This window comes from Kryptolebias marmoratus, linkage group LG8 (assembly GCF_001649575.2).
Source record: "Kryptolebias marmoratus isolate JLee-2015 linkage group LG8, ASM164957v2, whole genome shotgun sequence".
NCBI lineage: Eukaryota > Metazoa > Chordata > Actinopteri > Cyprinodontiformes > Rivulidae > Kryptolebias > Kryptolebias marmoratus.
The window spans coordinates 11,401,150-11,427,848 of NC_051437.1; the positions used below are offsets into that span (position 1 = coordinate 11,401,150).

General features: G+C 47.8%; 2 protein-coding genes and 2 non-coding genes across 13 annotated transcripts in view; all 4 read left to right on the top strand.

Moving 5' to 3' along the window:
• Positions 1-2,442, top strand: part of naca (nascent polypeptide associated complex subunit alpha) — a 9,458-nt gene extending 7,016 nt beyond the window's left edge. For 2 of the 6 annotated variants that reach the window (XM_017409598.3, XM_017409596.3), the window contains exons 4-10: positions 1-439; positions 936-1,021; positions 1,263-1,340; positions 1,433-1,579; positions 1,744-1,872; positions 1,962-2,084; positions 2,337-2,442. In XM_017409598.3, coding sequence (XP_017265087.1) covers positions 1-439; positions 936-1,021; positions 1,263-1,340; positions 1,433-1,579; positions 1,744-1,872; positions 1,962-2,084; positions 2,337-2,351 — 1,017 coding nt within the window. In that variant the 3' untranslated portion in view covers positions 2,352-2,442. The remainder of the gene's footprint in view (positions 440-935; positions 1,022-1,262; positions 1,341-1,432; positions 1,580-1,743; positions 1,873-1,961; positions 2,085-2,336) is intronic. The other 4 variants (XM_017409600.2, XM_017409601.3, XM_017409597.3 and 1 more) reach the window with 3 other exon arrangements.
• LOC112450312 lies at positions 1,112-1,185 on the top strand. Its single transcript, XR_003038885.1, has one exon. It is a non-coding gene; the product is annotated as a small nucleolar RNA SNORD59 (small nucleolar RNA).
• On the top strand, positions 2,182-2,256 carry LOC112450311. The gene has a single exon (XR_003038884.1). It is a non-coding gene; the product is annotated as a small nucleolar RNA SNORD59 (small nucleolar RNA).
• A 1,729-nt stretch (positions 2,443-4,171) lies between the features above and the next one.
• On the top strand, positions 4,172-26,621 carry LOC108232043 (bromodomain adjacent to zinc finger domain, 2A). Of its 5 annotated transcripts, none has more exons than XM_017409557.3 (30): positions 10,706-10,899; positions 12,108-12,231; positions 12,527-13,435; positions 15,185-17,230; positions 17,385-17,633; positions 17,727-18,104; positions 18,219-18,279; positions 18,783-18,891; positions 19,049-19,150; positions 19,277-19,499; positions 19,587-19,648; positions 19,733-19,798; positions 19,883-20,269; positions 20,366-20,620; positions 20,715-20,929; positions 21,016-21,090; positions 21,182-21,356; positions 21,442-21,504; positions 21,594-21,738; positions 21,816-22,465; positions 22,558-22,858; positions 22,971-23,126; positions 23,208-23,368; positions 23,508-23,573; positions 23,665-23,948; positions 24,034-24,169; positions 24,278-24,424; positions 24,527-24,786; positions 24,879-25,022; positions 25,167-25,326. In XM_017409557.3, exons 2-30 carry the CDS (start codon positions 12,108-12,110, stop codon positions 25,324-25,326), a joined length of 8,109 nt encoding a protein of 2,702 aa, XP_017265046.1. In that variant the 5' UTR covers positions 10,706-10,899. The 5 variants fall into 5 exon arrangements, with proteins under 5 accessions (XP_037832803.1, XP_017264862.1, XP_017265046.1 ...); XM_017409558.3 differs by having other exon boundaries at positions 15,185-17,185; positions 24,524-24,786; XM_017409556.3 differs by having other exon boundaries at positions 10,707-10,899; positions 24,524-24,786; positions 25,167-26,621.
• The last annotated feature ends 78 nt before the right edge of the window (positions 26,622-26,699 follow it).

A 26,699-nucleotide genomic window follows, 5' to 3' on the forward strand; every position in this document is an offset into this window, starting at 1 on the left:
GCCGCCAAGCCATCTCCTGAGGCGGCTCCTAAAGCCGCCAAGCCATCTCCTGAGGCTGCTCCCAAAGCCGCCAAGCCATCTCCTGAGGCGGCTCCTAAAGCCGCCAAGCCAAGTGAGGTTAAAAAGCCAGCACCTCAGATTGTTGCTGAGCCCAAATTGATTGAAGTTAAGGCGGTGTCTGCTGAGGCACCTAAAGCCGCCAAGCCAGCTGCTGAGGTTTCTTCTGCTCCCATAAAACCTGCTCCGGTTGAGCCACCTGTTCCTCCCCCAGCTTCCCGTAAACTCACCTTTGCTGAGGCAGTCTCAAAACCTGCACCCGTCAAGCCTGAAGCTGAGAAAATTAACACTGCTCCCTCAAATCCTGTTGCCAGTCCTAAACCTGCACCCACACCTGCTAAAATCCCAGACAAGGTGGAGACTGTGATCAAGAACGATGAGGGTATTTTCTTCTTTCTTTCTTGTGTGTATCTGTCTGACAACATTTTTTTCTTCCTGGCTGTCATTTTTGGAAATCTTTCGGATGCTTAGATATTTAATTTTTTTTGTTAAAGTCAAGCTTTTGAAGTACGGATCAGCTTTGGCTTATGATTTCTACTGTTGTAGCTCTTGGAGATGGTCTGTTCCTGGTTTACCAATGATAGTTGTGCTTTTGAATTGCTGCTGTCACATTGTGGAGTATTGCTACTTATTCTTACTTTTATGGACTTAGTAAAAATGACTTGTCAGTCTGCTGAATGTGATCCTAGATGAAGGTGGTGTTATGTTTTCAACAAGTACACAGATTTTAGGCATGTTCTTACGTCAGGGGTCCTGTTGTAGTGGTGGGTTTAGATGCTCTGTGCCTCATTTATCACATTATTCTTGCTGCTGATTTTCAGGATGAGTTGTGGGTGTGTTTTGTTTAACTTTCTTTTTCCGTCTGGTGACTTCTGCAGGATCCGGCACAGAGTCGGACAGCGATGACTCCGTTCCCGAGCTGGAAGAACAGGACTCTGCACAGACACAGACACAACAAGCCCAGGTAGGACTGCGGTGTGATCGCTGATGGTGGGTTCCCTGGTGTGGCCTTCCATCCATCAGACGTTCTGTGCAGATGATGTTGGTCTTTGACTCTTCAGTGATGAATAACACAGTGACTTTCGTTCTTCTGAGCCTATTGAAGCCAGCCTTTGTGTCCTGAAATGAAGAAATGTTTATTATTAAACCATTTTGGTTCTTGTAAAGTACCCGCTAACCTATACAACAAATGATTTGTCCTGCAGCTTGCAGCAGCTGCTGAAATAGACGAGGAACCCGTCAGCAAAGCCAAACAGAGCCGCAGTGAAAAGAAGGCACGAAAGGTAATAATCACGACTCGCAGATAAACCAGATTCTTTCTATTTTTAGACACATTTGATTTAATTTTTTTGGTTGTTGGGTTCTTTCTTTGCAGGCAATGTCAAAGCTCGGTCTCAGGCAGGTCACAGGGGTCACCAGGGTCACCATACGCAAATCAAAGAACATCTTGTTTGTCATCACCAAACCAGATGTGTACAAGAGTCCTGCGTCAGACACATACATCGTCTTCGGTGAAGCCAAGGTAACCAGACGGCAGCAAATCCAGATATTTTTATGTATGTTGTGCTTTCCACAAAACAAAAACCGCTTTACTCTAAGGATTCATCTAAAGGTGTTGATGCTGACAATAAATAATTGTTGTTTATCATGCATTGATTCTTGTTTTACAATATCTCTGTGCCACAGATTGAAGATCTGTCCCAGCAAGCTCAGTTGGCCGCTGCAGAAAAGTTCAAGGTGCCAGGAGAAAACGTATCAAACATCCAGGAAAACACACAGACGCCCACAGTACAGGAGGAGAGCGAAGAAGAAGAGGTAACACGCGATTTAATTGCAGCAAAATGAGCACAACTTTAACTGCTAAAAGAGACGGTTAATCTTCACCTTTTCCTTAATTTTTCTAGGTTGACGAGACCGGAGTTGAGGTCAAGGACATCGAGCTCGTCATGTCACAAGCCAATGTGTCGCGGGCAAAGGCCGTACGCGCCCTGAAAAACAACAACAACGACATCGTCAATGCTATTATGGTGAGCTCTTCAGGCTTTTATTTCTGTGGTTCTAAGATGCAGTTATTTGGATTCAGCCAGCCACTATAGGTGACTTACCAGAGATAAAGACAAGAACTCTTCTGTGATGATGAAATACAGTGACTTTCGTTCTTCTGAGTCTACTGAAGCCAACATTTCTGTCCTGAGAAGAGAGAGAAACCCTTGGAGCTGTAAGAAGTGTTTTTGTTTTCTTTAAACCTGCTCTGATCTGTGCTTTTTGTCTCGCTGCAGGAGTTGACGATGTAAGGGGGACCCTGTTGAAGAAAGGTTGCTGATTTAAGCTCATTTATACAATTTATACCCAAGATGGAAATAAAGTTGTGGCTTGGTGAAATTACACGTCGTCTTTTTGCAGTTCTTATGGGGAACACGGGGAGAAAAATGAAATCTTAGTTTAAGTTCTCAGTGGTAAACCTACATCACCTTATGTTAGAAACATGTTTTGGTTTCCAAACGTACCGAGGTCCCATCTGTCACAGAACAATGTTCCAGATGTCCTGTGGTTTGTTGCAAACTTTGGTTTTACTTCTGTTTTGTAATTTTTTAGGAAGAACAGACGGGTACGTTTGTTGAGCAGTGTTAGTGAACGTTTACTCTCTGCTTCCTGTTATATTGTTTTAGATTATTTACACGCCACAGTTTATACGCAGGTTGATGACCTGTCAGTGCTCTAAACCAATAAACATCAGAAAATTCAGAAGAAGCTCAGATAGTTGCAGGTTTATTGACCAGAATAAATCACTTGTGTTCATTTTAACAGCAAAATTAAATTTAGTCTTTTAAAGAAGATATACTTTAGTCATCAGTAGACGTTCAAGTTGTCAACTAAATATATTTTAGTGATGTGTAAAGGTTATTACTTTCCTAATAAGTTCATATTTACATCTAGATTAAATATTTAATATCAGCTTTGCACGTGAGATGCACAGATGTTCAAATCTTTTCTAAAATACAAACATGATTGTACTTTTCTGGCCTTGTTCATGAAAGAAATTCATAAAAAATGATAGTAAAACCACTGATTAAGATAATATTCATAGGAATTAATGTGATGTTCTTGATTAAACATCCAACTAAATACCAATAACATTATTACCAAAAATAGTAATTAAAACAGAAATTGAGCATTCATTGGTAATTAGTTCAAAACCTGAAATGATCAAAAACATTTCAAAGTTGTAATTGGCTGTTATTATTAATGTAACATTAATAGCATCACTTATTACAGTGTGAGTTAGTCTGCAGCCTTGGTGTGTTGGCGTCTTATGTTGCTTTTTCTTGTGATTTGCATCAACGTAACAGCTACTCACTGAATGTTGACACTTTTATGGTAACACATAAAGACATTGTATTTAATATCAGTGTTTTGCCTTTCTGTTGTTAGCATTACAAGTGGCAAAAATGAACTTTATTGTTGTGGTAAAAGGTTTTAACCATTAGTCTCACACATAGTCTGAGTAAGTCTGTCTTGACAGCTGTGTGGTTTGGAAATGTGGACCAGAATGACAATTATTTTAAGACTATTTGCGGAAAACGTCCCTTTAAATAATAAAAACAGCTGTTTTATGTACTAAATGCATTTTTAATGTGAGGAAAGGTCTTTAAAAGTCAGTATATATTACTTTAATCAAACATTGTTTGTAGTAGAGCTGAGTAAACTCTTATTTCTGCACAAAATGACCTGATGTCTACAAACCTACATAATTAAAGAATAATTACTAAAAATATATTTAACATTTCTGAAGGGAGTAGTGTGTTTTTCTGTGCATATTTAAAGTGAAAAAAATGATTAAATAGTTTCTGAACTCTCATAACATTCAATAAAATCTGTCTCAATTGATTAATTAAGGAACTGCGGAATTCAAACTTCAAAACTTTATTGAAACTCTTCTAAAACAACACCACAGAGTTGCTGTACATTTTTTGTGCTTCATATTTTTTTAGTTCCACATGAACACATTTTAATCAGCAGTGATTAGTGGTGTTTTACCTTCGCTCAGAAAGATAATGAATTGCGTTTTACTGAAATATGCTGTATTTTAATTGTAAACAGCGTCACCCGCAGCTGCGCCTGAAAGCTCTAGAAACGTCTGGTTCGTTCCGCTTGCGTAAAGTCCTCCCATTCTCGTCCCCGGATACGCAACGAAATCCGGCGTAGAGTCCTCCAGCTCCAGGCGTCTGCACACAGGTCCTTGTGCGTGGATCTTTTTCCTCCCTCCCTTTAACGGGCTTAACCCATACTTTCAAAAGAGCGGTTCACCTGCGACAAAGAAGCTCACGTCGCGCAGAGACATGTAAGTCGGAAGCGGGAAACGCGAGTTCGCGGCGTAAGAAAAGTGCGATAGTACGGTTTGCGTAGCTAGCTGCCGTTACCCGGCTAACAACATGCTTTCGCGAAGGCAGGAGGCTGGCCTTGCCTCTGTGAATTGAGAAACTGTAAATGTTAACTATCTGCCTTAGAGAGCCGGTTATAAGACACAACGTGGTATGCTAAATGTGCCCGGGTTTGTCCGCCATTAGCTGAAAAGTTGTCTTGTTTTTGGGGTGGCTCTGGGTCACCGCGTGGCGGACGTTAGCTTGTTAGCATCGCCCATTGAGACCTCAGGATCAGGCTACCATCAGATTAACACCAGAGCTGTGTAGGGTGCCACAATCCCGGCATTACTAGTTAAATAATCTGGGTTTTCTAACAGCGAAATTTCGCCCTTTCAATCCCTTATGGGCTTCTCCTCCGATTCGTTGTTTTACAGAGACGTTAAATGACTTGATGCTAGTTTTCAAACACTTTTTATATGTATTAGTCTATAGGGTAACTTTGCTGAGAGCTTCCACGTTAACTTCTTCAGACTAAAGCATTTAGGGCTAAATTCACAAAGGAAGTGATCACTTGGGTATGGTTGTCTACAGCTACATTTCGCAAGCTAGGTTTGAATGGCTTGAAATTTAAACACATTTGACTTGTCATGCTTGAGTATGCACAGATATTTCACTTTTGACACACTCCTGTTAGCAAAAACAATGTGTAACTTGAGGCTGTGTGGCAACTTTATGATAGTTTGAAGATAAAGCAGCAGCACTTGAACTTGTAGTATATATTAATAATAATAATTTAGTCTGGGCTGTGATAATCTCCTGTATACTGAGCAGATTACAGGTCCAAGAGCTGAACTTATTTAAAAAATTGTTGGACATCGCTGCAGGACAGGACAAAACAGAGGAGCCCGGGTGGTCTTTGAGGATTACTGACCTCAGTTAGACGTCTCTTTCCTCTTCTGTACTTGAATGGCAGCTGAGTGGATATTCGGCAGCACCTTTAATCTCACGAACCGTTGAATGTTAGAGCAAACATCGACATTAAAATGGTGGGATTCGGTGCAAAAAAACCCCAAAAGGCCTCGCATTCCTTGAATAATGGTTACTGTCCTCCACCTTTCGTGCATGATTTAGACTCGTGTCGTGAGAAGGGATGGCGTTATAATCATTTTGTGAGATCATGAAAAGTAATCAGGGAACGTGTTGAAGACTATTCCCAGCTACTACCACACACAGTTTTAGCTCGATATTTGCCAGATTGACTGAGTCGAAGCCGTTCTCATGTTGGACTCTGTTGATTAGCTTTGGTGGCCCTCTTGAACATGAATTATTACTCTCTGGTACTGTCATTAAAACGTGTTCACTGGCTCATGTGATATTTTGCTAACGCCACAGACAGACAGAGAACAAACATGGGCAAAAAACATCATTGCCTCTTGATTTTGAAATGAATCAGTTTGACTGGGGTCAAAAGTTCAGATTGTCTTTTTAGACGATGGGGAGACTTGGACACTTTATTTATTTGATTGATGCTCAGTGTGAAGGAGCCATAAAGAGTTAAAAAATGTCTCTTTGTGTCTTCTGTTTCCTCGCAGGCATCCAGCAACAGCCAAATGGTACGACCGGAGGGACTCGGTTTTTATAGAGTTCTGTGTAGCAGACAGCAAAGATGTTGCGGTCAATTTTGACAAAACAAAGTGTGGTTTCAGGTAAGCCTTCCTCTTTTCGGCTCTTAACGTACAAGCCGATCACTTACAGCTTATCCATGAGTGTGACTGAAACGCCGTTCTTTATCTTGTGCCCCCAGCTGTATCGGTGGAACCAACAACGCTAAGCTGGAGAATGAAATAGACCTTTTCGACGCGATTGACGAGAGCGTAGGTCCTTCCGAGACTGCATTAGCTGACAGTACCGCAGGTTTTTAATGAATTTCTGCGAGGGGTGGTCACACGTTTTCTCTGTTTTGTCTCCGACTTAATGCAGCAATCCAAACACAAACGCACAGACCGCTCAGTCTTGTGCTATCTACGGAAAGCTCAGCCGGGGAAGGCATGGCCAAGGCTAACGAAAGAGAAGGCTAAGGTCAGTCATACACACAGATGGGTTCAAATATTCATCTGGATTTATTATTTTTAGGCATTAAGAGCATGAGGCAACTAAAGGAAAACATTAGAATGTCATGAGCAGATCCAGGTGGAAAGACCTGCAGCCATTATGTCCACTGAAATGTGTCACTTTGCCTCAGTCATCTTCTCTGTTTGACGTCCAAACCAAATATTTTGTTGCGATCGGCCTGTTAGGTCAGGATCAAGCTGGGTCCTGTTTGAACTGGCAAAGGGCCGGACCCATTCGGCCACAACTAATTTATTTAACATGAGATTTTTTTGCTTTTAAAAGCGCTCATCTAAGCATCATTGGTCTTTTGTGTCCACAGCTGAGTTGGCTAAGTGTCGACTTCAACAACTGGAAGGACTGGGAGGACGACTCGGATGAGGAGATCGGCAACTTTGATCAATTCTCAGACGTAAGCAGCTTGGATTTATGCCAGTGACCTGAAAATATGCCTAAACTTTAAAAAAACAAACAAATAATAATTTCCCTGTCTGTACGGAGGTGAGTCTCAAACACAGCTGAGAAGTGAGGAAAACGAAACAAACCGGAGCCCGGGTGCGGGGCGCGTTCCTTTTCAGTCAGCCGGGGTATGACCCGGGTAGAAGTGATGCTGAACAGCCAGGGAGGAGTTTCTCCTCATAAATAGGGAGTAAAGTGTTTTCCGGCGAGAGGAGGTCACCTTAAACTATGATGTTTTCATTTGTACTTGGAAGTTGGGTTTTCCAAGTCAGAACTAGAATAGTCACCTCAAAGTTGGAATTCTGACTCGGGAAAGGCCTGAAATTCCTGACCAGCCTTGACCTTGTAAAAAGTTGATAAATGGATCAATGGATGCTTTATTTATCCCTGAGGGAAATCAATTTGTCACAGCAGCAGACAAAATAAAATTCATAATATAGCATCATAAAAACATAACAATTAGAAATATTCATCTGTTATATGAAGATCTGTTAAATGGTGAGATGAATGTCGTTCTGAAGCGTTCTTTGTTACAGCGGAGCTCAGTGAGTCTGAAAAAGAGCTCTGCTGTCTTCGTCCTGTCATCGAGGATGAATGGTCCGTGATGGAGAGCAGACTTTTTTCCTTTCCACTCAGTAAAAGAAAGTAGTTTGGATCTCAGACGTGGAGCTGTCCAGCGTGTTTGAATAAATGCAAATCTCTAATCGCTAATGGTAGTTAGCCTGGTCACTGGGCACAACTATTAAGAAACCATGCTAGTTTTCTGACTTGCAGCTCAGTTCAGTCGGGCCTGGCGTCATTCCCAGATCGGAGCTCAGACTTCCAAGGTAAAAGAAACGCGACATCAGGGATGACCTGCCCGAGCCATCCAAGTTTGACAATATAAATGAGCATCAGACATTATAAAAACACCAGAAAGTACCACAGAGCCTGTTGTTTATCATTCAGCTGACGCAGTGACTTTAATAATCACATTTGGACCTCGTCAGCGCGACAGGTTCGTTTTATTTATGTCGGTCTCAGAGCAGTCATAAGCTGGTTTGGCTGCTGGATCTGAGCAGATGCACCACTTGAAACGGGGCACAAACTACCCAGATCGCCGCCGGTGACGGACAGCACGGGCGCCGTCTTCTAGAGCGGTCCAAATCTCTCGCATGTCAGGATACCCTAACGTAGCCCAGGTCTTGTTCTGATGCATGTTCATTATGTCCCTTTGTCAGCAGCAGAGACATCAGTCACGAGGGGTGAAATGGCACTAGAAGCTCATTTTGCCCTGAGTCTAGATCGACTTATCCCTGCCATAAGAAAGGGGAGGGGAGTTTGGAAATGCTGGTCTTTAATCTGTATGTTGTCACATTAAAGGATGGTGCGAGCATATCTTTCAGCGGACTCTGTTAACGGAGGTTTAATGTCTTCTCAGATGATGAACAACATGGGAGGCGAGGATGACTTGGCTGATCTAGACGGTGCCGATGAGGTAAGAGTCCTTTCATACCCCCGCTTCCTTTCAAACTGTTGCTCGCGGTTATCAGTAAATCATCATTAGGCAGAACTGAATAACCGTCAGATGTCACACAGTCTTGTGTTACGATTCTGAACGTCATTTTCCCCCTCCTCCCCGTGTCATTCTAGGATGACTCTGCAGATAGTGACGATGAGAGTAAGTATTCACGAGCCTTCGCTCAAGCCGCCTTTTCAGATGTAATTTGTGACCGAAGGATGTCATGATGTCTGTTTTTTTTTTTTTTTCACTTTCAGAGATGCCAGACTTGGAGTAGAAGACCTGAAGACTTTATAAAGAAAACAAAACGACAGGGGACAAGAGGAATCTTTAAGAAATGTATATGTTGAAACTGAAGGCAGTGACAAACGGCTGTACATATGAGTCAGTAGCCATATTTAAATCCATAGCCTCCGCTCCAAACTCTTCGATCAGTCAGTCTCCTTACGGTTGATTTGCATGGTATTGTACAGAGCAGCTATCTCCACGTCCATTTGCTGTACTGCACCTTTTCGGGTATCTTGTTTTTAACGTTGAATCTTACAACTAAGCACACCTTTTCATTTGTTGGGTGGGGGATTAAAAAAAACCCGAAAAAATAAAAATAAAAACTGTACTTGTACTCATCTGAGCAATGTATGTTGAGAGCAAAAATTAGCAATTTTGTTTTCAGATGAATTGTTTAAAAGCGACCGGGCCCACTCATTCCTGATGTTGTGGGTTGTTCTTTTGTTTTTGTTTTTTTAAAGTTTGTCGACAAGTGTAGTGTGTGTCATGGTTTAAACAATTAGCTGCGTTTGTTGACGGGGTTCCTCTAAAGCCTTCCATGTGCTGTAAATTACATATTCGGGAAGCCAGTATCTGTAACAGCTTCACCTTACAGCTTACACGTTTCCCTTTTACTTGTAAATTATTTGTAAAATTGGAATAGTCTGAAGTCTTTGCATCTTTCCAGTGATCACTTACTGTACTAATGGATTACCTATTTGCTGTCTCATCAGCTCTCGCTTCATTACCCGCCTAACGTGCACGTTTCACAGAAGGAGGCGAATGTTGTTTTTTTTCAGCTGATCGAGGGGCTCACAGCTTGGTTCGGCCTCCAACGCTACGTGGTTTGTTGGCTTCTCTTTTCGTCCCTCGCAGGTGAGGGAGCATCGGAACAAAACCGCAACAAGTGACGACCAAATCATATTTGCACTGTCGGAGGGGGGGAAATACAAAAAATAAAATGTAAAGGGAGATGAGTAATGTTCTACAGTGGAAACTTTCTTTTTTTTTTTTTTTTTACTGTCTACATCTTTTTAATAAACTGTTTAAGAATCATTATGATGCTTTGTTTTGTTTTCCCTTTGAGTAAACTGACTTTTTTTTTTAATCTACAGAAAGTTATGGGAGCAGGGAGTGGGAATTGAGGGTGTGGGGGGTGCTGGAGCATCCCCTGACGAATGCTGGACAGGCGTGTCTAAATATGTAGTTACTGAATAAAAACAAGCTTTCATTAGTGCTGCGTATGCTTAAATTTCAATAAGTCTTTCAAATTATTGTACATCTGTGGACAATTTTTATGCTTAAAACCCAGAAAAAAAGTTGACAAATCAGCATTTTATGGATGCTGTATGTCCAAAATGAACAACTGTTTGTTTTAAATGTTCATATTTATAGCTTTGATCGATTCCATTTTATTGCAAAGATAAACAAATAAAATGTCAGCATAGTAAAATGTTTAGGTTCAAACACCTTTAGCTTATATTAAAAATGGTGCTAAAGTTAGTTTCAGCTGAGCATCGTGTCAGCTGTCCCATAAAAGTAGACCTGGTTTCATTCAGTTAAAATATTTTTACTTTTGAGTGGGATTAAAGGTTCGGCGGTAGGACCCAGAAACCTGCAGGGTTTTCGGCCCACAGGCATATTAGCATACTTCCTCTTTTAGGCCCGATTTCCTCCCCGTCATTTAGGAGAAGCTGGCGTTGATGCGGCCGCGACTTCCGGTCGTCGCGCCCCACTAAAATAAAAGCACGCCACTCATCAACTGCTAAATAAAAGCACATGCCTGGTTTATCGTTCGGTCGTGCTTCTGGGGGCGATGTAAAACTCACAAGGCACCGTTAATAATAACAAGCTACGATGTGGATTTTGCGGATACGGTTGATAATGTCGCGTTTCCTGGCCGCGTTGGGAAGCTTTCCTACCGGATGTGTGCGGGTTGCCGCTCGGGGCTTGACGCGTCTCCAGCTCGCTCTGTTTTGTGATCATGGCTACACCGGACCTCACCAGCCATGTTTGCTAATTTAAAACCCAAAGGTTAGGGGGGGGTAGTTGTTTATTATTTATCACCGTGTCATCTTCACCCGCAAAGACAAGGGCTACGAGGGCCGCCTGCGCCTCCCGAGCCCCGAGGACCTTTGAAAGGTTGGGCAGCTTTGAGTGAAATATCGGTGAAACTTCGGACGGCGGCGGTGTGGGAGGATGATGCTCTGTAGAAATTGCAGCATAAACATTGTAACTTCATCTGGCTGCTAGCTGACGGTTAGCCCGGGAACAAAAGGGAGAGCGTCTCCGCTCCTGCTCTGTTGTTGTGTTCGGGCTCGTCGCTGCTGGCGAACCGGCTGAGAATTGTTTTCATTCACCTGGTTTCCCTGCGCTTCTTGACGGGCGACATGGACCCGAACCAGCGTGGCTACGGTACCTGCTACCTGGCTACGCGGCTAGCATCGCAGCCTGCTTGCTCCGGATAAACGTTAAAGGATGCTATTAGTTAGCTTGCGTCTGTTAGCGAGGTTCTTTTGTGATGTTCCGGCTGAATAACCTTGGAGCTGCGCGACTATCGTTTTCTCTTTCGGTGTTCCGCGCCGATAAGCGAGGGGAGCCTTTCGTGTACCGGGCTCGTATCTTACTTTAGTACTAATATATTAGAAAAAAAGAAGCATTTGTTAGCACAGCCGCCCGGCAGCGCTTTTAAAATGATGCTCGGTTCATTTGGGGGCACGGCTAAGCTAACGCAGCGCCTGACGTTGCAACGGCCTTGTTGAATTAGGAAACCAAGTATCCCGGAGGACCACGGGGGAGCGAATCACTCTTTTTATGGCTGTTTGTTTGTTTTTTTTATTATTATTATTTCCCCGCCCGTGTTTCGAGCGTTAGCAGCCGACTCGGCACGCGCTGTGCTTCGGGCTGTAACGTTACGTGGAAAACCGTTGACGCCGCGCGCCGCTCCTGTTAGCAGCGCTTTTATCAGCCCCCTAACGATGAGCTCCTGCCGTAACTCTCCACCTGTCCTCTACGCTCGCCGGGGCCTGGCATCCACCGCCGCCGCTGCTGGCTCCTGCTGGCTGCGACATTTTAACTGCGGCGGCGGTGGTGGTTGTTGTTGTTGTTGGAGAAGCGCACGCGGGTTGGAAAGACGTTGGTTTGAGGAAATGGCCCCCATTACCGCCCGTGTCTCCACGGAGTAAAATGAATTAACGTGTTCGTGCAACGCTGCTCGTTTTTTTTTTTTCTTTTCCCTGACGAGCCTTTCTCCGGCCGCGGCAGCCGTCTTTGCTGTGGCGCTCACCCATGGAGGTGGAGGAGGTGTTAATTTCCTCTTGTTTGTTTGTTTGTTTGTAATTTCTATTCAGATGGACTCAAATAATCATTTCAACTACGGCACCCACTCCTCACCGAACTCAGGGCTGAAACTCTCCTCAGGGGATTCTCTTTATACTAACGGGTCCTCCGTGAGTTTTGCTCAGCAGGGGAAGAGTGAGTATTTCTGTCCTTTACGTGCATTTATAGGGGATAGATTCAGAGCTGCAGCCTTGATGATAAACATGTATCTAATGGCTCATTATACTGACACAAGTGTATGTAATATCCTCTGTGAAACACTATAATAACACATGAAGTCTTGCTGCTGCACAGTGGCCTTTTTAAGTCTTTGCTCATTCCTGTTGTCATGTTTTCTTAACCCGGATTGTTCAGGATGTTTAGTTATCAACATCTGGCGTTTACGATTGCAGGCCTTTTCAATTATAAACTCTGTCCTTGAATCCAACAGATATGAATGGTGAAATGAATGTGAATGGCGTCACTACTGTACTCGGGTCGAGCGTGCCTGGTTCCCACCCGCCGCCGTCGGCGCCGTACCCACACATGACCGGCCGCCACCCGGGCAGTGTGGGCTACGACTACTTGTGGGGCGGGCACCCTCAGTACGGTCCCGGCGTGAGTGCGTCCGCGGGGCACGGGCTGCACCAGAAGCAGGCCGCGCCAGGCATGGCGCCGCCTCCACAGCCGCAGCAGCACCACTTCCAGGGTCAGGGACAGTACCAGCTGAACGGTGCGGTCGAAGGCTCCCGCCAGCCCCCCGTTGCAGGCTCGGCCAACGTTCCTCTGACGGGGAACCAGTACTGGAACAGAACCAACCCCAGCGCGCAGCAGGTGAGCTACGAGCCCCACGGCTTGTACGGCAGCTACCAGAGTCAGGCGCACTCCGGTGTGACACCGTCGCAGCACCACCAGCAGCAGCCCCTACAGCAGCCCGCCCATCAGCCGTCACAGCAGCACCTCCACTCCCACCGTCAGCCACACCACCATCACCACCACCACCAGCAGCACCAGCAACCGCAGCATTATGGCCTGATGCCGAACGGGATGCCCCTCTACCAGCATCAGTCCCATCGCCCAGCCGTGCCGTCCCCCCAGCAGCAGCAGTCGCCACAGCAGTCTCAGCCTTACGGGCAGGCTCAGATGGTGCCTCCTCCAGCCTCCCAGAATTTGACTCCTCCACGCGGCAGCCCCCAGCACTACGGCACAGGCACAGGGAGCGCCAGCAGTCCTCTGCCTGCGGGGATGTCGCCAACACCAATTAAATCACCGTCAGTGCAGGATGGCGGATCACCCAGGGGTCACGCCAGGGAACGGAGCCCCCACGCCGCCACTATGGGGATGTCTTCTCCAGTGCACGGTAACGCTTGTTTTTTTGTTTTTTTTTATCGGTTTTCTCAAAGGCACAGGCGGTTACAGTTGTGCTATAAAATGCTTAGTTCTTCATTTTGACAGTGTTTCATCGCTGAGCTTATCCTCCACTTACTGATACGTCAAAATCTGCTATTCTACATCCCATTTCCTCCTTTTAATGCCAGGACATGAGTCACGCCGGTCATGTGTTTTTATTTCTCCCTCATCATATTTGATGTAGCCATTTCTGCTGATAATCTTGCTGAAAAATTACTTTTTGGATGTTGCTTTATATTGTATTTTTTACAAAACAGTATCTCAGAAATGTTGAAGTCTTATAAAAACTTGATTGTCAAGTACTGAGCCAAGTGCTGAGAGTGTTACGAACGTTGACCAGTAGGTGTCGCTGTTTGGCTGTTCTTCGCTGTCTGAAAATAAACTGCAGTCCAGATGGTTTGCTACTGGCAGCCAGTGTCTGCTGAATATTTACTGCCCGCTGCCAAAAGATGAATGCAGACGATACGGTTTTTGCTTGTGTATGTGTGTGTTAGTGTGCCTGTCTGTTAGCAAAATATCTCATGAACCCCTGGACCAATTTTAATGAAACTCGCAGGAAACAATTATCAGCGGTACATCTGGAGTGAACGCAATTAAAGATGCCCGCAACAACCAGCTAACCTTCAAAAGCACAGAAATGCCTACGACTCACTCAGTTTTACAGATGTAGATCTAAAATTTGGCGTGGTAGTAGCTGAGATTCATTCACAACCCAGACTTTGAGTGTGGGATCTTGCAGTATTGCATGAGATGGCACGTAACATTAAGGGTGCATTCACACCAGCCCTGTTCAGTCCGCTTTAATTGAACTCGAGTTTGTTTGCCTAAACAATCCAGCTCGTTTGAAGACGTGTGAATGTGCAATTGAATTCTGATGCGGACCAAAAAGCGAACTCTGGTCTGCCTAAAAACCTCGGTCTCGGTTCGGTTGGAGTGAACTCTGGCGCGGTTCGAATGCGTATGTGAACGCAAGTGGACCACAGACCGCTCTAAAAGCAGGAAGCGGACTACAGCACAGGGCATTCTGGGTAAATACAACCAAAACAAACACGCGTTTCTACCACTAGTGGGAGAAATGGCTCCGGAAGGAGTCATTTCAATCCTGAAACCGATCAAATGTGACGCCGCTCCATTTTTGTTTACTTTTCCAGAAGAAGGAAGTTGCGCTCCTTGTCTTCTTCAGAGGTTTTCGTGTCGTTTCCTTCAGTAGTTCTCAGTGCAGCGCCGCCNTTACTTTTCCAGAATAAGGAAGTTACACTCAGTGTCTCAGTGTTCCAGTGTTGTTTTCTTCAGTTGTTCTTGGTGCGGCACCTCAACAGGCGAGGGGGGAAACAGGTTGCTCAAAGGGTTTAGCTCGATTGACTCAGTGCAGTGTGAATGAGAACCACAGCAGCTGATAATATAACAAATGTTTACGTTTTGGTCCCCAGTCAAACCGTTCTACTGTACTGTCAGGTGTGAATACAGCCTAATTTCAAGGTTTTACCACTATGGCTACAGCTCTGTCTTGAAATAGTTTTAGTCTTAAAACTTTGGCATGAATCTGCAGGCAATGTGCATTTCTTCAAGGCATGCTAGACTTTTATTGTTTTTATCCAATTATGGTATCAGAAATAAGAAAGAGAGCAAATATTATTGTTATTTTACCTTCATTCAGTTTTTTCTTAGTTTTGACTTTGTTACTTTTTTTTACTTTTAGGCCATTCGAGGGAACCCGTCAAGGAGACTGACACGAACTATAACGGCAGTGAAAGAGCACCTGTTACCCAGAGGTCTCCAAAAACGGACAGTTACCAACCAAAACCCTCCTCTGCCCACATGAGTCCTCAAAGTGATCATCGTCATCGCTCAGATCAGCCGGCAGCGCCGCACCCAGAGATGACCTCCGCTGTCAGTGACTCTGTCGTTGCCTCACGTCCCCCGTGTGTGTCGTCTCCCCTCTCTGCATCGAAACTAGGAACCTTGGCGTCTCTAGCAAAAGCCTCATCACCACCCGGGGTCTCCGTTTCGTCTGGATCTCCCACATCTGCGCCCGTAGTTTCACCTTGTGACGTTGAGCCCGTGTCCCCACAAATGTCAAGACCTCCCAGTACTCCATCTTCCAGACTTTCCTCACCTCCCCTAACAGTACAAGCCCTCAGACCCCCCACCTCTTGTGCGCCTGAAATATACCCCGAAAAATCCAAGCGTCTGCCAGAGGAAGCCCCGTCCTCCCTGCCTGTAGCTCCCTCAAAGCTGTCAACGTCTCTTGCTTCGACTGAGAGCAGGTCTAGACTTGCAGCAGGTTCTTCGGGTCCGTCAGCTTCACCTTCATCCGAGACTTTGGTTCATCAGACAAAGTCGGCACTGCCTCCTAAAGCCTCTGGACCATCTATAACTATTTGTCCTCCTGCTTTAGTGTCCATCTCTTCTTACTCTGCACCTGTAACATCTCCAGAGAAACACGCGGTCCACGGGTCCAAGGTACCTTGCTCCACTGACGCGTCTGTAGGGCCGCACGAAAAGCCCGCACCCCCGAGATTAATACCCGCAGCTTTATCGGCGAGTGCAAATTCCACACCACCCCGTGTAGGTCCCCATCAGATGTCTAAATGTGGATCTTCAACCTCAGCATTACCTGGCTCTTGTTTGTCAGCATCTGCATCTCCTGCGGCACAAACTCCTTCAGTTGGCAGCAAGCTTTCTGAACCTGCGCCAGCCTCCTGGTGTCAGACATACACTCCTCTGGGTTTTAGCGCAGGCCTTTCCGCTGCTCCTGCAGCGTCGGCGCCACCGGGGTTGGTAACCTCGCCCCTCCGTGCAACTCAAGACAGCCCTACAGTCCGACCTCTGTTGACCCTACCTCCTGTAACCACTCAAGCCTCCAGGACTGCGCCCGTGTCCAACCCTCCCGCCTTGGTGTCTGTGCCTCCGGTCATAATTAGCTCCTCTAGAGCTGACTCCAGGCAGCATCCTCTAAACACCACCACTCTTCCTGTACAGATGCAGTCGCCTCCCAAGTTGGAGCCTCACCGTCTCGACGCAGTGGAAAACAGAAGGAATGGGAAACCAGAGGACCTCTTCCCTCAGGTTGATTCGGGCATAATCAGAACATCAGAGTTGGAACTGACCGAGACAAAAACAACAGAAATCAGCTCACACAGACCCCTCCCTAACCTCCCAGGAAGATCCTCACAAACCACAGGTATCCCTGATGCGAACCTGAAGAACACACAGACAGGTTCTGAGGAGCCCCACGTGAAGATCGGTGTCGCCTCAGAGGCGGACGGGGACCCCACCGCAGAGTCGGCGTTACTCGTAAAGTCCCCTCAGCCTAAAACCACAAGGTTTCCACACATGAGCGCAGAACAAAGTTTCGATAACTCTTCTTGTACCGCCTCTTACTACGAAGACAGTTCAACGTGTGACACCCCCTCCAGGCTCGATGCCAGCTCTGTCTTGGAGAAGACCTCCCTCACAGGTGGCGAGAGCTCGTTTTTAGGCGACTCCAGTCAGCTCGACACGTCTCAGTTCGACAGCGTGTCCTGTGACAGCACAAGGGAGAGCAGCTTTTCTGTGGATGACACGTTGGACTCGACCAGGGAAGGAGAGCCTTCTGAGTCGGAACAGATGGGGAATGGCAGCCATCTTACAGAAGACTCTACGCTGGAGTCATCTTTAAACACCACCTCTCAGACTGAGGAGCCTCCTGTCCACTCAGGTGTTGTGTCCCATTCATTTACATCATCTCAGCCAGTTCCTCAAGGTACATTTCTGAATTTTTTGTTAGATTTAATACCAGAAGTGGTGCTTTAAGGGTTATTCTGTTATTTTAAAAAGGGAGAACATTGTCCAGATAAACAGCTGTACAGACAGATAAGTTGTCTGTTTTTAAGCCCCTACATGTGGTTCTCTGGCAGGTCCTGAAACGAAGTGGGAGCAGAGTGGTCATGATACCCCAGTCTCAATTAAACGCATTATTATCAAGACCACCGCTAACGAGACAGCGACCCCGTTTTATAAGATTAAAGAGGAGAAGTTTGTGGCCTGCAGCACCCCGGCAGACAGCCCCACTGTCCACCGACACCAAGCAGTTTCTGAGCAGACTGCGACCCCAGGAAAACCACGCAGACCTCGAGTTTCAAAGGTTATACTGATTAAAACCACAGGTTTGTAAAAGTCCTATTTCAAGCCAGTTTCTTCACTCTTAAAGCAATATTAATTTAATCTAAAATTTTAATTAAATTTTTTATAATTTTCAGCTCCCGAAGGGGCCCAGCGGAGGCCACGGGTTCGAAGGTCCAAAGCGGAGAAAATAAAGGCAGACGAAGAGGGGGGAGCCAAAGAGGAAAGGCCAAGGGGCAGGAAGAGGAAGAAATCTCTCCCGGCTGATGGGAAAGAAGCCGCCGGCGCGTCGGGGGAGGCCGGTTCTCTCACGCAGGAGGTGGATCCGATAACCGCCGCAATCGAAGCCGTTCTGGCTAACGTCTCGGCCGTCAGCGCAGCTGCCGAGAAACCCAAAAAGATAAGGAGGGTCAAGAAGCAAGACCAAGAGGGAAGCGCGGAGGCCGCACGAAACCAAGAAGCCGAGACGACTGCTGACAATGGGGACGAGAATGATGACGACAGCTCCACTGCAGGTAACGAATCAAGTTCTTGTTTTTTGTCTCGTTGGGACTCCTTGTTGTGCTTATTGTTGTTACTTCACAGCAGCAGGGTTTGTTTCTGAGCCTGTTTGTGTTCATCTTAAACAGGAGAATCGAACAGGAGGAGGGTTGCAACAGAAGAGCAGGTCCAGTTCCCTCTGCAGCACGGGTAACCATTCTGCTGTTTTAAAGACAGAATAAACCTTTTTATTTGGTTCTAGTCCGTATAGAGCACAGTACTGAAGAAGTTGGGCTCATTTTGCAGACCTGAGCACCTTAACTGATGAGTCAGCCACAAACGCCTCTGTTCATGAAAGGACTTTAAAGGCAGATGTGAGGCAGCTCATCCTTTATTCAAATCGGGTCACGCAGCAGCAGCAAATGTAAATGACTCAAAGCGCTGGACTGTCCCTCCTAATTGGAACGTAACAATGGGACCTTTTAAAGTAAAAAAAATACCTGCATCCTGAAGAGTGAGCCAAGATTCCTGAAGGCATATTTACTTAAAAGGATTGTAATATCTTTATTCATTTATTTTAAATGGGATTTCTTATCTGGAAGGAACAGGTAGAAGGTACTAACGCCATCTTATTAACCCAAACGTTTCCTGAAAGCTGCGACAGAAATCCAATAATAAACTACCTTTTTTTAATTTAATTTTATTTTTTGTAGCTGGAAGAGGGAGATTCGTGTGAAGAAAATTGAGAACCGCATGAAGGGGGAGACTTGGTATTACACTCCTTGTGGAAGGAGGATGAAGCAGTTTCCAGAAATTATCAAGGTGAATGGTTTTTTTTGTTTGTTTTTTTTGCTTTGGTTTTTTTTTTTTTTTTAATCCCACACCCTAAAAAGGCCCTGTAAAGCGTATAACTGTCAGACTGCGTCGTGAATGATTTTGTAGTCGTTGTGTCATAACCTCGACTTTTTTCTTCGCCCAGTACCTGAAGAGACACTCGGACGGCGTGGTTACCAGAGAGCACTTCAGCTTCAGTCCGCGCATGCCTGTTGGAGACTTCTACGAAGAAAGAGAAACATCAGAGGTCTGAAAAATGTCTTTTCTTCTGTGTGGACATTTTTTTGGCTGTGAAGGATTTTGATTAGAAACCCTCTGAGAGTTACGCTTGTGGTGTTTGAGCGGCATGAGACATGTTTGTGTCGTTCACCAGGGCGCAAAGTGGGTTCTTTTGGCTAACGAGGAAGTTCCCTCCATGATCATGGCCATCACCGGGCGGCGCGGTCGACCTCCAAACCCGGATAAAGAAAAACCTCAAAGGGTCCGAGCCCTGAAGAGGGGCCAGGCTCGCCGCCCTGGTAGACCTCCCAAATTCAAGATGATCGACCTCCTCAGCAAAGTGGACGCCAAGCTGCTGAAGCGACTCCAGACCAAGGGTGAGTGAACGTTGAGTTAAAGAGTCGTTTGTTTGTTTGTGTTGCTTGGCTTTCAGCTGACTGCTGTTTGGTGTCCTGCTCCTACAGAAACTCTTACAGAGGAGGAAAAGGAGAAACTGGCAAAAATCAAAAAGAAAATGAAAAAAAAGGTGCGTCATTCGGGCTGCTTTTAGTGTTAAAGTGTCACACTACTCAGATCTCACCCTCATTTTGGTGTCTTTATTTATTTACAGGCAAGAATTAAGAGAAAGGAGGATTTAAAGGTTAAGAAGATGAAAGAGGAGAAGAAGAAAGCCAAGGTCCAGGATAATCCTAACAGTCACAACTGTAAAATAATTTGCATCAATGTCCTCAGCTTCTCATCTCTCTCTGTGGCTTTTCAGCTCGAGCAAGATGCCAAGCTCCTGGAGGTGAAGGCCGAACCGACGGACCCCGCGGCCCCGCCGGTCACAAACTCCGAGCCGGTGGCAGAGCTGAAAAAGCCCGGCCGCCGGAGGTCGGTGAAAAGTGAGGCCACCTCACCCGCCCAGCAGGCGCCCGCGGAGAAGCCGGCCCAGAGTAACAGGGCGGTGAGCGCCCGGAGCAAAGCCAAGGCCCTGGCTAAGGCGCAGGCGGAGGCGGAGGCGGCAGCTCAGGCTGCTCTGGCCGCGAAACGGGCAGCGGAGCGGAGAGCCCAGGCCCAGAGGCGTCTGGAGGAGCGGAAGAGGCAGCAGCTGATCACGGAGGAGCTGAAGAAGCCCACGGAGGACATGTGTCTCACCGATCACAAGGTGAGCTTTCAGTTCAGCTCAGATCATTGTTGTCTTTTTGGCAAAACCCAGCGAAACAATTTTGCGTTCCGTTCTTGTGAACGTTCCCTCCTCCAGCCCCTGCCCGAGCTGTCCCACATCCCCGGTCTGGTCCTCTCTGGGACGGCGTTTGCACACTGCCTGGCCGTGGTCGAGTTCCTGCACGGTTACGGGAAGGTGGTGGGTCTCGACGTGCCCAAGGACATTCCCAGCCTCGCTGCTCTGCAGGAAGGCCTGCTTGGCCTGGGCGACAGCCAAGGAGAAGTCCAGGACCTGCTCATAAAGCTGGTGGAGGCAGTGCTGCACGATCCAGGCCTGCCGTCTTATTATCAGGTGTGTGATCAGCTTTCACTGTTAGCGCCATTACATCAACAATCTGCGTGGCTCTATTTTAACGTATATTGAATTTTCTCCTCTGATTGTCCAGTCGGTGAAGATTCTTGGAGAAAAGCTTGTGGACTTGGAGCTGACCCGCAGCACGGTCTCAGAAGCCCTACGTATTTATTTGGAATCGCACGGTTACGAGACGGAGGTTTGCAACACGCTGAGGACCAAAACCTTCCACGTCCTGCCTCCTGACACCAAGGCAGCTATCCTGGGCTACCTGGTGGAGGAGCTGAACAGCAGCAACATCGTGACGTGGTGAGGCTTGGAAGCTCACGTTCTGAGCTTGCATCTCATTATTTCTGCAACATTTGTTTGCTTATGTGCATACATTTCTGTTTTAGCGACATTGACAACACATTAGAGAACATGACAACCTACAGGAAGAACAAGTGGATCATCGAGGGGAAGCTACGCAAGTATGTTTGTGTTGCTTCCTTCTTCAAATACTAGCCAATTTTAAGAGATTTGAGACTAACTTTGCCTGTGGTTGTCCTCTCCCCCCGCCAGGCTTAAGGCGGCCCTGGCGCGTCGCACGGGTCGCTCCGAGGAGGAGCTGTGTTTTGAGGAGAGGAGACGCAGCGCCAGAGTGGCTGAAGAAGAGAACCACAGTTTGGAGGAGAGCTCCCTGATTCTGGAGAAAGGGAGCCGGCGAGCACGCAAAGAAGAGCCCAAACTCAGTGATGTGTGTGTCCCCTCCAGAGTTTCAGAATCACAGTTTGCTTCTTTCTTTGCCTCACTTTTGATTTTTTGATTTTTCTTTTCTAAAGAGTGAGAGTCCTACCAACGCCAGCATTCCAGAACTTGAAAAGCACATAGATAAGCTAACCAAGGTGGGGCTGATCCGACTCAGACACAGCACTTCATATATCCGCTTTGATTTATATTTAATTTATTTGTATTTAACTCTGACCATCCGCAGCGCCAAGCGCTTTTCCGTAAGAAGCTGCTACAGTCGTCTCATTCCATGCGAATCATAATGCTCGGTCAGGACCGTTACCGCCGCAGATACTTGGCTCTACCTCACCTTGGAGGGATTCTGGTTGAAGGACCCGAAGAGCTGCTGAGTGAGTTTGAGAACCAATGAAAATGTAAAACATGCCAAACTCTCACCTTTTTAAAAAAAACAATCTTTTTCTCACAGCTTCAGGTGAGGCTCTTATCGCTGATGTTCCTGTGACCTTCCTCAAAAAGGAGCCCAAAGTGGAGGAGGCTCCCATGCCGACCACTCCCCCTGCCCCTCCCACCTCCTCTCAGTCTTCGGCCACCCCAGCTCCAGCCCAGACGCTCCCTCCAGAGGAGGACCCCCTCCCCGGCACCGCATCCCTCATGAGCACGCAGCGAGGCCGCGGGCGCCCTCGGAAGATCAAGCCTGAGGTGGAGCTGCACCTCCGCACAGCAAAGATCCGCCGCCGGCGCCGCAGCAGCGCCAGATCCGTGGGAGAAGACGGACCGGGGTCGCCGAACGGCGGCTTGTTAGACCTCACGCAGGCGGCCTTTAAGAGCTGGCTCAGCCAATCACAGGGGGCCGCGGCGGGGGCGGAAGCGGCGGCGACCAACGGCATCGGCTCGACAGCAGGCGATGCTCCAACAGCTAACCGCCCTGAAGAAACCGTCAAAGAGATGGCAGAGAAACAAGGCCAGTGGTTCAATCTGCTCCCCAAGCAGCCGTGTGACGACAACTCTCTGACTGAGCCCCAGCTGGCCGCCTCGCCCTCCTCGCCCAGCTCACCCCCCAGACTGCTGCTTCAGGTGCCGAGTGCTCTGCCGGCGCTCGCTGCTCCGTTCATGCAGGTCAGCCTCTACAGGAATCAGCGCTTACGTGTTCAAACTTTAAAACGTATCTTGACCCTGTGTGATCTAAACACGTTCTCCCCGCTCCCCAGCCCGAACCGCTCTTGCCGAGCCTGGCCCCCGCTGACCTGGCGGCCCCGGCAGCGCCGCCGGACATCGCAGGTGCTGCTCACTCCGTGCCCGAGGCCGCTCCTCCCGCGGCTCCCGCTCCTCCTCCAGCCGCTCCCGCCAGGCCAGCTCGCAGGCGCAGGAGAGGCAGCAGAGGCAGCAGCCCCGCCCGCAGAGGACCCCGAGGGGCCGCCGCCAAACGCCGCGGCCGCCCACCCAACTCTGCCTTCCAGGAGCTCGAGCAGCAGTTCTTCACGCAGCTGGTGGTCAAGCCTATCCCTGCGTGTAAGTACTTTCTGATTTCAAATCAGCAGGCTGACAAATCAATTTTATTTCCCCCCTTTTTTCGTTTTGTAAAATTCATCTGACGCTAAATTCTTCTGCGTTTGGTTTCCAGCGATGGTGCGTGGGTGGTGGTGGATTAAAGAACCTGGGGAACTTTATAACACTTTACAGTCCCTCCATCCGAGGGGCGTCAGAGAGAAGGTGCTACATAAGCATTTAGCCAAACACATGGAGAGCTTGGTGGAGATGTGCACCACGCCCATCCAAGGTGAGTTGCTTCTACCCATTTCGAGTCGGCCCACCTCCGCGCCTTGACCCGTTCCTGACCGCGCGCGTCCTTTCAAACCAGATCCACTGTTCGAGTCGAAGCCGGACGACAAAGACGCACTGCTGGAGGCGCTGCAGCAGCCCTGGCAGGTGCAGGAGAAGGCGATGGAGACGGACGTCAGCGCCCTTCAGTGGGTGGAGGACCTCGAGCAGCGGGTCGTTGCTGCTGACTTACACCTGAAGGTTCGAGTTCAGTTTCTTTACGCTCAAAGCGAGCCGTAAGCCGACCGTGAAATGTGTTTTGCTGTGCGTGCGAAGTCCAACTCGGTTTCAGTGTTTCAAAATGTGAAAAACTGATTTTGCTTTTTGTTGTTCCTTCCAGGCCCTTCCTCAGGGGGCCCTAAACGAGGCTGAGATGAGCACAGAAACACCGATGCCTGAATTTCAGGTAATCTTTTGAAAAGTTTGAAAAAAAAGTCATATATTCCAACAAAATACAGTCTTTAGTTCTCACCTTTCATCAATTTTTTTTTTTTTAGCCCTACACAATCCCAGATCCCGACTCCACCCGCGACGACTTGCAGTACTACGAGCACGACGTGGACCCGCGCGACGACTGGATCGTGCGAACCAAGAAGGAGTGGTCGGGCCTGCCTCGCATCGCCACGCACCCGCTAGACCTGGCCATTCTGCGGCTGGCCAACCTGGAGAGGAACATCGAAAGGCGCTACCTGAAGGAGCCGCTGTGGAACCCGGCCGAGGTGATGCGCCTGGCTCCGCTCACCCCCACGCCCGGGGAGGAGCACCCGATGGACGTCATCAGGTGGGAGGGACACCGTCACCCTTACGCTACAGAAGACGCCTTGAACGTCACTTTAACTTATTTCCTAACGTTTTCCCTGCTCCAGCCTGGAGAGTGAAATCACGTCTCGCCTGCGAACGTGGCGGCAGGCCCTGGACCGCTGCCGCAGCGCCCCACAGCTCTGCCTTTGCTTGCTGCAGCTGGAAAAGGCCATCGCTTGGGAAAGATCTGTTACTAAAGTGGTAAGATGTCTGACAGCAAACTGTTTGAGCGCCGTTTCCCCAAAATCTTAGAGCGAGCTCAGATTTATTTATTTAATTTTGCTTCAATCTGTGTTTTGTTTCATATAGACTTGTCAGGTTTGTAAGAAGGGAGACAACGATGACTGCCTGCTGCTGTGTGACAGCTGCGATCGGGGTTGCCACATGTACTGCCTGCGGCCAAAGATCACCCAGGTGCCGGAGGGAGACTGGTTTTGTCCAGCTTGCGTCGCTAAGGTCAGAGCCTCCTTTCTGAGCGAAACGTCTGGCGGTGTAGTTTGAGGAAGCGCGCCCGCCCTGCGGCCGTCGGCTCACTGCTTTTCTGTTTCTGTTAAGGAGGAAGGCGATACGCAGCGCTCGTCCAAAAAGCGCACCAGGCTGAAGAAGAGGTATGAAGACGACAGCTCGGAGGACGAGGGCACGAGACGACGCAGCGGCGGCATGACGACGCGACACAAAGAGGCCGCTGCTCCTTCGTCGGCAGCGCCGTCTTCCTCCTCCTCGTCGTCGTCGTCCTCGTCCCGTTACTCCGGGGAAGGAGGCAGCACGAAACGCCGGCGCATGACGACCCGCAACCAACCCGACCTCACCTTCTGCGAGTGAGTCCATCGCCGTTTAGACGTTCCACGCGCAGAACGAGCAGAATCTTAAGTAATTTTAAATTATTATTATTATTATTAATTCCCTTCAGGATCATTCTGATGGAGATGGAGGCTCACGCAGACGCCTGGCCGTTCCTCGAACCCGTCAATCCACGACTGGTGCCGGGCTACCGCCGCATCATCAAGAACCCCATGGACTTCCTCACCATGAGGGAAAGGCTGCTGCAGGGAGTGTAAGAGAAAAACTATTCAGTGTTAGCTTTTATTTATCTTTGTTTGTTTCCTTTACGAGCAACGTTCCTTAATGTTCCTCTGAAGAACATTTAGCGTTGTCGGTTTTTAACTTCGGCCCTGCCTCCTCCGCCCACCTGTCCCAGGTACCTCAGCTGCGAGGAGTTCGCCGCGGACGCTCAGCTGGTCTTCAACAACTGCGAGCTCTTCAACGAGGACACGTCGGAGGTGGGGCTGGCGGGACACGTGATGAGGCGCTTCTTCGAGAGCCGCTGGGCGGAGTTCTACTCAAACAAGGACAAATAGGATCCTGCGCAGACCGCCCTGATGGTGGGGCTGCAGACCAACTGTTGGTGCTGTCACCGTCCTAGTCTCACACACTCTCTCACACACACACACACACTCTCCATTACTGCTAAGACTGCCTGGAGCTTGTTCCAGCCACATGTATTATCTCATGTATAGGTATATATGTATAGACTTTTGGCTCTTTGTCTGTTATCGTTTCCTCGACAGGTCGAATCTTTTCTAAAGGCTCAACTCGCGGCTTGAACTCGAACCCATTCCCGTTTCAGAGCGAGTCCATCGTCACCTTCCAACCTTTTCACGTCTCGTCATCTTCGCCTCCCCTTTCGCCGTTTGCGTTCTCCTGCCTCACCCTGAGGCCCCCCGCGTCATGCCGAGGCCTCCGGTCGGCGCCACGGCCTCGAGTATTTTAGCTCCCGCCGCCCCCCCTCGAGGTCGGAGACCGGTCACCGGACTGCAGCCAGGACCTCCTCAGCACCACCAAACGGATCCGAACTCCCCGCAGAACTCGGCTCCGCTTTCTCACCCGTTCAGTGGAAACGTCACGTGGTCTTATGCCTAGAAGTACTTTTTTTGGCTCAGTATATTTTTTATTAAATATTCTATATATATAAATATAAACAAAGCCTACAATAGCTGGGATTATTTAATAGCAATAGCTCGTAGTGAATGTGTACAGATGTTCTATAGAAATGTTTAGACGATCTATGAAAAAGGCCAGTCACACTTAAAGGAACCTGTTGTTGGACCGTCACAAGTAGATGTTGTATAACCTCCACTTAAAGTCGTGCACGCACACGTGACCATGTCCTCACTAGTGCGCGCACACACACACCCTTTTCTGTTTCTACCTTCCGCTGCTGTGTGAAAGACACTGGCTTCTAAAGGTAAAGGGGTTTTCAGCGTTAGATTTCACTGTCCCGCCTGCGAAGAGCGAACGTTCAGCTCCTGAACCTGTCTCCGGCCCAAAGGAGACGCGCGTGAAACCGCCCGGACGCCCAGCCGAGGTGCTTTTAAAAGGATTTGAACCGAAACACGGAGACCTCCAGGAAGTGGCTGCGGTAGACGGGAACCTCTTTTCTCGTTTTAAGACGAGCGCCGTCGCCGCAGCGCCGTCTCACATTCCTTCTGATCGATTCCCGAGCCGCACCATGCCGCACGGCTACGAAGGTGACGGGACGACTCCACGGTCTGGATTTTATTTAGACTCGCTTCTTACACTGAACTTTTTTTTTTTTCCCCTACCCTAAGAAATAGAAAAAAGGAAAAAAAAAAAAAAAAAGAAAAAGACATGACAACCAAATGTGGTGTTAAGTGAATTTTTAATAATGTACAGTTTTTGGTGACTTTAAATTTAATCCTTTATATTTTTT